The sequence below is a fragment of the Dunckerocampus dactyliophorus genome, chromosome 18 (assembly GCF_027744805.1).
Source record: "Dunckerocampus dactyliophorus isolate RoL2022-P2 chromosome 18, RoL_Ddac_1.1, whole genome shotgun sequence".
NCBI lineage: Eukaryota > Metazoa > Chordata > Actinopteri > Syngnathiformes > Syngnathidae > Dunckerocampus > Dunckerocampus dactyliophorus.
In genome coordinates, this window is record NC_072836.1 from 15,872,557 (window position 1) to 15,884,836 (window position 12,280).

A 12,280-nucleotide genomic window follows, 5' to 3' on the forward strand; every position below is an offset into this window, starting at 1 on the left:
AAAACACACACACTGCATGTCGACACAGAAACTCTTCCTGAGTGTATCTCGTTGCAATATGGCCATCACTGCACGACACCAGAAGCTCACCCCTGCACACAATATGTTGCTGGGTTGGATCTTCTCTTTTTTTTAGTCATTATTACTTTGAATCACAGGAAGCAAACACAGTTTGTCGTTTTCAAACACAATTCATGCTGTTGAGCTTTAGAGATGAAGCAATACCGTATTTTCCCGACTATAAGTCGCTCCACAGTGTAAGTTGCATCTTGAAGGGGAAAAAACATAACATTTGCCAGCTAACAGCATTAAATTCACAAGAGAGGAAGCGAAGCCAGACGGAGAGGGCAATGTTTACGCCAACAAGGAGACAAAATAAAGCTACGGCAGCTGAAATAAGTCAATTTTTTAAGTATACGGATACAATGAAAAACCTGTTTATTAATAAATGTAAGAATCTTCTCGAACGAGACACTTATTTTAACACCACTTCATTTTTGTATTCAAAAAATTTATTTAAATAAACTCAATATCATACATGTGTATTCAGTTAGTCGGGTGGCTCATGCAGCAGCTACAGTCTCCAAACTAGTCATAATTTAAGTCCTAATTAAACAACCCGGCTTTCTAAAATGCCACATTTCTCCGTCCACACAGGTATCATACAATTATAGTTGCACATTACTTACAGACACATGAGACTGAGGCGGAGGTGTATTGGAAAGTATTACTGTTCTTCCCTGTTCTCATTCGCTGTAACCTGTTTTTACTCTTGTGAAGCACCTTAGACACCATTGGGATGTTGTAAGGTGCTGTACAAAGAAACTTTGACTTGATTTGAATTGATTTGCCGTAGCAAAAAACATCCAGTGTGCTCGGTATCGTTCAAGCTGTGTGCTGCGACACACAAGCTCAAGTCTAATAATTATTGTGGCCACTAGGTGTCGCTAAAAAACCCAACCACCACCCTATTTTTATGTAAAGGCAGCACATGTAGGAAAAAAAGTGCGACTTGTAGTCCAGAAAGTACAGTGCATCTGTTAATGTTCAGTTTTAGTAAACGTTAGAAATAAAGAGACACTACTGATATTGACTTGCTAATCATGCAAAAAAATGTTATATCTTCAAAACGTGGATTTTGCAAGCCACACTCTCTGAGATTCACCAGATTAATAAACGATCATTGTTGCCTGCCTCCCATTCCATCATTCCATCACGTTATATTACAGTATGTTGCATGCACTGCGTGTAATCTGTGCGTAATCTCTCTCAGACCGAGCGGAGGCCCTGTTTGCCTGCAGGATTTCAAGCTGATAGCAGTGCTCGGCAGGGGGCACTTTGGCAAGGTATTAACGCACCATTCACTCGTTTGATGATTGACACACTTTTTTTTTTTTTTTTGTAATACCATGTCACAAAGCCTGTCAACAAATGTCAGATGTAAATGAGCATGTCTGAGCATTTAAGGTGATTAGTGGCCCTGTATTCCTGATAGCCAATCCAAAAGGGGAACGTAAACATTGGAAATAAAAAGGAATCACCTGCTAGGTGTGTGCTCCCCCAAAGTCAATGCTTCTGAAATAGTGGGACGAAAGAGGCGGGAGGTACTTTGAATATTTATGCAGGCCTCAGCATGCATTTTGACCCTTAAATACGCTTGTATGCTTCACTGCTTTCCATTTTGTTGCATTTTGCCGGTTGCAGTTTAGAGTTCAGTCTGTGCAGTGTAGATAAATAAATACCAGGTTCTCCAACCACAGTGGTCAAATTCAGTACACTCATCCCTCCCATTTCACACTTAGAACATAGTACCCTTACTCTAATTGCGATTTTTGCAAAAATGTATTAATAAATGGCGCTGTTTTGTGGTTGGCTGTGGCACATGATTAGTCGAAAATATGCATATTAGTCTAAAAATATCCATATTAAGCAATTTGTACATATTCTTGGCCTGAATGAAGCATTTTCAAGAATAAAAAAGACTTAATGAACTAAAATAAAAGTGCAGTTTAAGGGATTAAAGAACCTTGATGAACTGTAGTCTACACTGGCCACTAGGTGTCACTAGTAACACACGGACCAGACATGATCGCTTTCAATTATTGCAGGTTAGAATTATCTCACAACAGGCACAATAATAATCATCATCATTGTCGTAATCATAATAACAACGACTACTGTTGTGGCCGTACTCAATCCATCCCAGACGTCACTTCCTCTCCACGCATCCGGAAGACATTTATTCAAGATTCAAGAGTTTTATTGTCATATGCATGGTAAAACAGGCAGTTATACTATGCAATGAAATTCTTATTCTGTTCATTCTCCCAAGAAAAGAAAGAAAACACAAGAAAAGAATAAGAACATAAGAAACATATGTACTAATAAATTAAGCAACAACAACAGAAGAGACATTTATTGAAGCACGCACGAGCGTGAGTCTTATTTATGTCTTAAATGGCTTATTTTCTCCGATTATATCTACTATCTTGGGTAATACGAGTGTAAAGGTGACTGTAGGGGTGTTACTGTATGTCTAGAGGGCTCTAATAAAGTCCTATGTAGGTCGTAAACAGGGTTTCTATTTTCTGACTATGAAAATATTTGATTTATAAATAGGGAGTCCTACTTTGCGGGAAATCATTTATTCCAGTCGGGTTTGGAACCAATGAACTGTTAAACAAGGCTTTATGCTATCATAATCATGCCTTGGGGCAAAAAACAGTTGAGTGGATGGCACATCGGTGATGCTCAATAAATAACTTGAAATAAATATCCAAAAATAGGCTGTTTTTTTCCGCAGGCAACAATTCATTCACCCTAAGTCAGTAATAATGTATAAATATGTCATAATACAGGTAAAATGTACAGCATGCCATTGTTGCTGTGCCACTGTTAAAAAAGACAGCAATTTTTACATGCTTACGTCTTTATGCTTCACTGATAATGTTTTTTGTCAAGCGTTGAGATTCTGCACTTTATTCGTCGGTTCTCGAACGCACCATAGTTGTAGAAGACTGTGGAAGCGCTAGCTTTGACACATTGTATACTATAAATGTGTTTAACAAGTGTGTGAGAGGTACTTCGGGCTTAACCCTGGATTGTGTCGCTAGTGACGAATTGCAGTAGAAGAAAGAAGGAGAGGGTCCTGAAGCTGCTTTAAACCTAATAACTACAACATCAGTTTCTTTGCAAATGTTGATGGGAAATCAGAGAAGAACGTCACGTTAGCAGGAGGGTGCTAAGGGCGTATCGATTACTCACAGTTTTTCGCCATTTGCTGGTGGCCCTAGAACGTAACCCCTGCGAAAAGCTGGACCATAATCATGCTCGATTGAATTTGAAGCAATCTCCGGTCAATTTCACCTCAAATGTGTAATCATTCTGACGGTACCTAAGATCTCCGCTTTTCGGTATTTGCAGGGATCACGAGACCCGCAGTGAAAACGGCAAATAACGGACGCCAAGTTGACACTCTCAAGAGCTAGCGCTACCGCAGCCACACAGGCTACCACACAGATTTGCACTGTCAGATTATTACACAGTCCATGAATGAGATTGGGGGGGGGGGGGGGGGGTTGTGAAAAAACTGCCTATTTTTGTAAAGAAAAAGTGCAAATATAATAATTAAAAACTAATTATATTGGAAAGAAATTTGCAAATAATTTTCCGTATGCTGATTTGAAATTGTGTATTTGTAATTTAGCTATAAATAAATAAATGTGTTGTTTAGAATTCTGAAATGCAAGCTTTTGTTGGTCTCTCCAGGTGTTGTTGTCAGAGTACAAGCACACGGGCAGCCTGTACGCCATCAAAGCCCTGAAGAAGGGAGACATCGTCACGCGCGACGAAGTGGAAAGGTAACGACGGAGTAACACTTCATCTCAAACTGACACGCAGTCCCTGTCATCTCATAAATTCACCCTCATCTTCCTCGCTCCGCCTGTCTCGATTGTCTTTCTTCAGCCTGATGTGCGAGAAGCGGATCTTCGAGACCGTCAACAGCTCCCACCACCCATTCCTGGTCAACCTGTTTGCATGTTTCCAAACGCCGGAACATGTGTGTTTCGTCATGGAGTACACGGCAGGAGGGGACCTAATGATGCACATTCACGCTGATGTCTTTTCAGAGCCACGCGCTGTGTGAGTGGGATTTCAAAACGAGTTCACTTGAATTGCACGCCGTAAATTGCAGACCTATTCCAAGTTTGAACTGTAAAAAATGTGCAAAACGAGGCAGGAGGTGGCAGCATGTGGCCTTTTTTAGAAAGCGGCACCCGAATAGAAAAGACAAACATCTATTTTTCTTGGGGTGAGAGGCGGGGCCAATCACAGGGCACATATAGACAAACAAACAAACAAACAATCATTCACACCTATGGACAATTTAGAACCGCCAATTAACCAAACATGCATGTTTTTGGAATGTGGGAGGAAACCGGAGAGACCGGGGAGAACATGCATACTCCACACAGATGCCCAACGGAGATTCGAACCCAGATCTTCCCGATCTCCTGACTGTGTGGCCAACATGCTAACCACTAGGCCACCGCGCGGCCTTGTCCCGTAACCCATTTCCGACAATTCCTGAAAATTTCATCCAAATCCATTCAGAACGTTTCAGGTTATTTGGAACACAAACAGATAAACGCCGGCTAAAACGTAGCCTCTGTGCTGCGCTTGGCGGAAGTAATTACCTCACAACAGGCGCAATAGTCCCTAAAACGGGCTACTGTCGCGGCCATAACCCACAGCAAACTAAAACTCAACTCCGAACCCCCGACGTCACTTCCTGTCAGCCCCCCACTCAGCTGATGAGGTGTGTTGAGGAAGCAGAGTGACACAGGCAGTCTCATTGTCATGTGTTTATAAGCAAGGGTGGTCAAGTAGCGCCAAATCTATTTGTGGTGGTCCAAATGATTGTGTTGTATTGTGTGTGTCAGTGTTTTGCATTTTTCGTAATCATGCTAATAAAGCAGCAAACTCTTCACATGTGAATGTTGGGCTTTATTGGTTCAATCTTCTTGTCCTTATCTGACAGGTTCTACTCCGCTTGTGTGGTCTTGGGCCTTCAGTACCTTCATGACCATAAGATTGTGTATCGGTGAGTCTTCAGAATAAAAACAGACATCTCCACTATAATTCTCCCATGCTTATTCTACATTGTTTTCCCTCTTAGAGATCTGAAGTTGGACAATTTGCTGCTTGATACAGATGGTTTTGTGAAGATAGCAGACTTTGGGCTCTGTAAAGAAGGTGAATCCATGATCGCAGGATATGTTGTACAGCGGTCCTCCAGACCAGCCCTTACCGGTTCTTCTTTCCGCATGCTAAGGGATGGGCTACGGTGACAGGACCAGCACATTTTGTGGAACCCCAGAGTTCCTGGCCCCGGAGGTACTTACAGACACGTCATACACCCGAGCAGTGGACTGGTGGGGCCTCGGGGTGCTCGTCTATGAGATGCTGGTTGGCGAGGTAAGAGGCGAGCCACTCGTCATCTACCTTCATGAATTGTTGGGCTCATTCATAGCCCCATTTTGCCCATTCTCAGGTCTTAATGACAAGAATGCATACGTACGGTTAGTTGCACTCGTACAGTAATTATTCATTGTACAGTGCATCAGCCAAATATTCACAGCCCTTCACGTTTTCCACCTGCCATTATGTTACAGCCTTATTCCAAAATAGAATCATTTTTTAACTGAAAATTCTACACACAAAACCCCACAATGTCCAATCAAATCATGTCCAGTCTACGAAATTTACAACACATGGACTCCAATGAAGCTTCATGGCACAAAGGCTGTGAATACTTACTACATGTGATTTAGTTTTTTATTTTTAATAAATTTGTAAACATTTTTAAAAAGTTTTTTTCAAGTCATCATTACAGGGTGTTGTGTGTAGAATTTTTAGGAATAAAATGAATTTTATTTCATTTTGGAATAAGGCTGTAACATAAACAAATGTGCAAGAAGTGCAGGGCTGTGAATACTTTCCGGATACACTGCAAATTGTAAATGAAATGTAAGAACTTTGAATAGGAAGCCAATTTCAAGAAATAATGATAGTTTGTAATACTTGTCATGTTCTGCTGTTCAAATTGTCTTGTTTTGTTAACTACTGCAATAAGTTTGAGGGAATACAGCTTGACCCCTTCAGTATTTCAGGGTTGTTTTGGGGGGTTTTCAGCAACTTTTCAAACATCGTTCCAAATTTCAGTTGTTGCTGGAAAAAGTGCATCCAGGGTCAATTTTGTAGAGTTTGAGCTTACTGTGGATATTTGCTCAGAGATTACAGTCCTACTGTACTGTCCAAAACGTATCAAATGATGTGTAACATTTCAAAATGAGCTTAATGTTTTGTCTTTCCCCACAATTTACTAGTAACTTAGTTCCAAGTGAGGCAATAATCATGTATTTGAAAGTGCTCATGAATACGTCGTTCGTAATTAAGGCCACATGGAAATAATACGCATTCCCTGTCAGTCTCCTTTCCCAGGTGATGATGAGGAGGAGGTTTTTGACAGCATCGTGAATGATGAAGTACGCTACCCGCGCTTCCTCTCCACTGAAGCCATTGGTGTTATGAGACGGGTGAGAGCATTCATTCGTTCATCCGATTAACCCTTTTGTCGCCATCGAATTTACGGCCCCCGCTGCACCTTCATGGCAAATGTCCAAAATACTGCTATGAAATCGTCACACATGAATGTTTTTTCTGCGTTTTTTCATGAATACTATCATAATACACTCCAGACTTGCCTCAAAACTGCCACAAGTGAAATCATTTTAAGGATTTTAACCATTTAAACAGTAATTATGACAAAAGTTTTCATTATCTTAAAAACAAACAAATACATTTCACTTGGAATGAATAAGTGTGGGGGGATTTTGATGGAGTTTTTAATATATCAAAAATGAGCAAGAAAATTCATTTTAACGTGTTGGTATTTTTTATGTAGTGTCAGATTTAAAATTAGGCACCCACTTGGATTATTCTCAGATTTCCCCCACCCCACCAATGTGGCCCTAATACGCCGTCGTAGGATAGATATTCTCGACATGTCTTGAGGAGGCAGATGAGGTGGCTTGGGCATCTGGTCAGGATGCCTCCAGGACGCCTCCCTGGGGAGGTGTTCAGGGCATGTCTGACTGGTAGAAGGCCTCGGGGAAGACCCAGGACACGTTGGAGACACTATGTCTCCCAACTGGCCTGGGAACGCCACGGGATCTGCCCGGAGGAGCTGGACGAAGTGGCCGGGGAGAGGGTAGTCTGGGCCTCCCTGCTTAGGCTGCTGTCCTCGTGACCTGACCTCGGATAAGAGAAGATGGATGAATGGCATTATGTCATTACTCAACCCTTAGCAATTAATAATAATAATAATAATAATAATAATAATAATATAGAGACAAGGTGTGTCCATATACTCCACTTTTCATATGAAGCTGAGTTCTATTTCTGTGTTAAAAGTTGTTGAGGAGAAATCCTGAGAGGCGTTTGGGCTCTGGAGAAAAGGATGCGGAGGACGTGAAGAAACAACCTTTTTTCAGAGTGAGTTTCAAAAGGAAGGAGTTTTCTTTGTAGACGTTTCTCGGATTCAAACCAAATTTCTCCTTCAGGGTATGGACTGGGACGCACTTCTTCAAAGAAAAGTCCCGCCCCCTTTTGTCCCGACCATCGCGGGAAAAGAGGACGTCAGCAACTTCGACGTGGAGTTCACCGCCGAGGCGCCGGCCCTCACGCCCCCCCGCGAGCAACGCACCCTCTCTCGCAAGGAACAGGACTATTTTAAGGATTTTGACTATGTGTCTGACCTCTGCTAGGAGCGGAGGGGGTCGGAGGATTAGGAGATGTCCACTGCCGGAGGACACTAGGACAGGCTGGAAGTCAATGGGATGAACAGCTGGCTTGGACCAGTGTTGTGTGCGTGAGATGGGTAGGGCGTGAAGTCATGGGGCGGATCAGCGGAATGAGATTGCATGGCTCGCACATCTGCGGTGTCAATGACCTGCTGACCTATTGGACAATCTGGAGGGTCTTTTAGAGGAAGTTGTGATGATAAATGAAGATAATCCAGATTATGTAGCAACTGAGTGGATGGATCCTGCTCTGCGTGAGTGTGTGTGTGTGTCCTGTGGAGAGACAACAAAGCAGCCGTTGGCGCTGAAATGCTCAACGAGCCAAAAAAGCACCATTCAGAGGCTGATCGTTGTCACGGCACGTTTTTGTCTCGCATCCCTTTGTGTCTTCTGTGTGCTGCTGCTACGTGTCTCTAATGAATGTACAAGTACAGTGCAATGTCAGCCTCAATCATGCGCCACCTCACAATGAACGCTTGGGGGCGCCAAAAAACCTGCTAATGTCAATTCAAAGCCGCTTTCTGTTCATTTCGTCGAAATGGCTGGAACAGACGTCAAACAGTAATTCTACTTTTAATTTGTGTGGCTTTTGAAAAGTGGTCCAACAGAAGAGGTGGAAAATCTAAATGCAGTCATTTTATGCTGATAAAAAGGCTTTTACAGATGATTTAGTTTCCCCATTGTTCATTTTCTCTTGTATCATTTGCTGGTTAAATGTGTCAGTGATTTAGTAAACATGAACCCAACACGATGCCTTGATTATGGTCAATTTATTGATTTTGATCAGGGGTCTCAAACTCTGAAAATCTTACCTGGGGCGCCGCATCGAGTAGTCCACAAAAAAATGGTTTCAAGTATTAAAACTAGGGTTGTCAAATGATTACAAATTTTGATCAGCTTAATCATTTCTTTTAATGAATGCCCATTTTTACTGGATTTAATGAACAAAGATAAATGACAGGACAGGATTATATATGTATATAATACACAATTTGTGTGTATTAACAGCTCCAAATGAACCGAATATGTCAATCAAGCTACAAAATACCAGACAAGTCTGATACCAGAACATTTGAAGCCCACTTTAAACCGTATTTACGAGCAATAAGGGTTTGCGTTCAAAGACACCACGTGTTTTAACGTAAATTCCCCCCCCCCCCCGTATTTTGCAGCATACTTAAATGTAGCAAAATGTACATCCGAATTAAGAGTTACGAGGTGAGTGCTAAGAATATCCACTTGACGTTTTTCTTTATCCTCCTGTTTACACAAACGTGCGCATTAGAAAGCCGTTTTCGTAATGTTCGGAGTGTCCCTGAATGCATCTCGCGGTCTTGTAACGAGAATGAGGAAGTGTCGTTCCCAGTATGAAGGGACGGACTAGAGACGTGCGAGTTGGAGTATAATGTGTTGGCATTTTACTGCTGTTGATGTGTTCAGGTCAGAATGAAGTTAGAAAAGAGCAGCAGAGGCTGTGGGGGGTCGGGGAGGGGGACTGGGGCGGCGCTCCACTGTGCTTTCGTCTGTCGTAATCATGGAAAGGTTGCTTGCTCTGGTGCGCATGCGTTAGTTCCACAAAAAAATGTTACGTAATTAAATTAGTTACCGCCTTTAACGTATTATTTTTGACAGTCCTGATTCAAACAAAAGTATAACTCATTCAAAATGTTCAATCATTATTAGTAACAGTTAAGGAGGAACATTTCTTCAGAACAGGCTTCTCTTTGGCGTTTCCCGGTCCAATATTGATACAGAATATCCGTCCAATAGCAGCAAAAAACAAGTGTCACATTATAATCTGCCTAAACTCTGATATAAGCACTATACGATACAAGCTGCCCACTGTAGTCCACTTCTGTCCAGCAGAGCCTGGACCCGGCACGCAGACCCAGCGTAGCAGGGCTGACGTCGATGTGGGGAAGCAGAACCGGGGAAGTTTAACACGGATCAACCCCGCCCCAAAGCAGCACCACAAAAAAAACAACGCAGTCGGAAACAAACGCAAAGAGTCCATCCGCAAAATTCAATTTCCTGTAACTTGCATACCGCCACAAACACTACTTTTTCGACCTGAGGCGAAGCACCTGCTGTATCTGTTCTTGGAATTGGGACAAGGGTCACAGTGACTCCAGGATGCGCAGCTCGCCATCGCTTGCATTTGGTTCTGAGTTTCTCAGAAATAGACCAATGGATCACTCAGACACTAAATTAACTAAAAATACACTTTTGGGTCTGGAGAGGAATTTTCCATCATTGAGTTTTAAACTGGTTGGGTTCTACATGAGTGGTTATCATCCCAAACATTCTTCTTGTTACTGTCGAGAATGAAAACACACGTCAGCCATAACTGGACCGTTGCTTGCACAGGTGACACTTTTTCCAAGACTAACCTTAAAGCAACAGTACATGGACACATGGTTGCCATGACGATGACAGAGCTACTGGTATCATTTTAGTCAAATTTCTTCATATTGTTGCTCAATCTAGCAAATGTTTTGTTACCACTGAACATCTTTCATTTCAGCTTTTTCCTCACTGTGCCTTTTGCTCCATTTTTTACCAATTTTGCTGTTTTTTTTTTTATTTTATAATGTTTCTGCAGTGATGCAATGGCAAATGAGCCATGGTCCACAGATGGCCTGGGCCGCACTTTGGGAACCCCTACTTTTGTGGCTCTTCGTCATGATCGGCTTGTGGCGTCGGCTCCATGAGCGAACAACAACTCTTTTTGGCTCGTTGGCTCAGTGTCGTGGGCGAGCGATGGGGTTTGAGAGGGGCTGCGTTGCAACAGTCAGTCTAACGACCAGCGGGTTTTTTGGAGGTGCACATCTACAGACTTAGTGATTTTGAGGAAGCAAAGGCAGATATTGAGGCACATTAACGTGCGTTAATTACTGCTGTGAGAGCAGGCCCTGTCTCCCTCCCTGTCGCTCAACCTGTGAACGCTAAGGGGCGAGGTGAGCTGGCGTGCGTGCGCTCATGGTTGCCCCGGTCAGATTCTGGGGACTGGGCACCTGGCAGGAGCTTGCGGGTTGCGTGGCTGGAGAGCAGCAAGGCGTACAGGCGTGCTCAGTGGTCAAAATGCGTGCCTGTTGTTCACACTCTGGGAGGGGAGGGCACTAATGTAATAAATACTTTTTCCTAATATTCTCGCAATCGACCGGCAAAGTCCCAAAGATCGACTGGTTGGTGACACCTGGTTTAATATATGTGAACTATACACTTATATCAAAGTTACGTTCATCAAGAAAACATGAAATAACTACAGTGACAATTCCTTCCAAATTCCAAAATAATATATAAAACAGTATATTGATATACTGTATATGGAACGATTGGCCAAGGCCAAGAGCGCTGGATCCCAATTGCAGAGTCGAGACAGTCCGTGTAACAAAAGTGTATTAACATAAAGTGTCCACCAGGTGGAAAAAGGTGCAAAAACACAAAAAATACAAAGTACAACCAAAACCACAACCAACCAAAACAGAAACTTCCCGGACCTAGTCACGTGGAAAAAGGCTAATAACATAAGACGCTGCTGGCACGGAAAAGCATCAGGAAAAACACGAACTAAAGGTGCCGCGATGAGGTTACAGAGAGGAAAAAATACTAACGAAAGACGCTGGAGCACAGGTACACTTTACACTCACCACTGCAGGGAATACTGAGGAGGCAAACAGGACCAGAAAATCGCAGGAGCAGAGTGCTAGCCGGAGCAGGGAGCAGGTCAGACCGTGGCTTAAGAAGGCAAGTGGGTAATTGGCCACAGGTGTGTAAATTGGCTCCTCTTGGTAGACTCGGGGGTGTGCTGCAACACATAGCAGATAGAGGGCAGCAGAGCAGCACACAGAACATGACTATAGCATATACTGAGCAATATATATAGTATATATATGTATGTATGTATGTATGTATGCGACAGGTGTTTGAATGAGCCCATAGTGGCACCACCGTAAAAAAAAAAAGAGTAACGTGTTCATTACAAAACTTGTGACCTGACATTAGTTTTATTTGATCAGATAGGTATTCATTTAACATTGGGTTTATTGTTGTGGGACTGGAATCTGCTTCAAATGTTTTTCTTGGCCACAAATTGACAGTGATTGTTTGTGTGTGTGTGTGTGTGTGTGTGTGTGTGTGTGTTGTCTGTCAAGGTCCCAAGGACCACCCTCCAGACCCCCTACACTGTCCAGACCTCCCTCCTGTTGCCATCCCAACTTGGCGACATGATATTTTTCTTCCGCATCATCTCTCTCTCTCTCCACTCTCTCACCATCCCATGACCCTTTATCAATTACCTTTGGAACAACTTTGCCCTCCGACTGCAGCTCCCACAGCGTGCCGCATCAAATTCCCCTCACAAATAGTTCCCACAAGTTGCACCTCAGCTGCAAAGCTGCATTGAAGCGGCCCGC

The 12,280-nt window shown here is 42.8% G+C and overlaps 1 protein-coding gene across 4 annotated transcripts in view; it reads left to right on the top strand.

Annotated features, from left to right (window-relative positions):
* The window catches only part of LOC129170918 (serine/threonine-protein kinase N2-like), a 37,108-nt gene extending 28,271 nt beyond the window's left edge, over positions 1–8,837 (top strand). The window contains exons 14-22 of one of the 4 annotated variants that reach the window (XM_054759065.1): positions 1,274–1,346; positions 3,769–3,860; positions 3,967–4,143; positions 5,042–5,104; positions 5,180–5,256; positions 5,336–5,478; positions 6,492–6,599; positions 7,477–7,557; positions 7,626–8,830. In XM_054759065.1, the coding sequence (XP_054615040.1) occupies positions 1,274–1,346; positions 3,769–3,860; positions 3,967–4,143; positions 5,042–5,104; positions 5,180–5,256; positions 5,336–5,478; positions 6,492–6,599; positions 7,477–7,557; positions 7,626–7,829 (1,018 nt within the window). In that variant the 3' untranslated portion in view covers positions 7,830–8,830. Of the gene's footprint in view, positions 1–1,273; positions 1,347–3,768; positions 3,861–3,966; positions 4,144–5,041; positions 5,105–5,179; positions 5,257–5,335; positions 5,479–6,491; positions 6,600–7,476; positions 7,558–7,625 lie in introns of all 4 variants that reach the window. The other 3 variants (XM_054759064.1, XM_054759063.1, XM_054759066.1) reach the window with 3 other exon arrangements.
* The last annotated feature ends 3,443 nt before the right edge of the window (positions 8,838–12,280 follow it).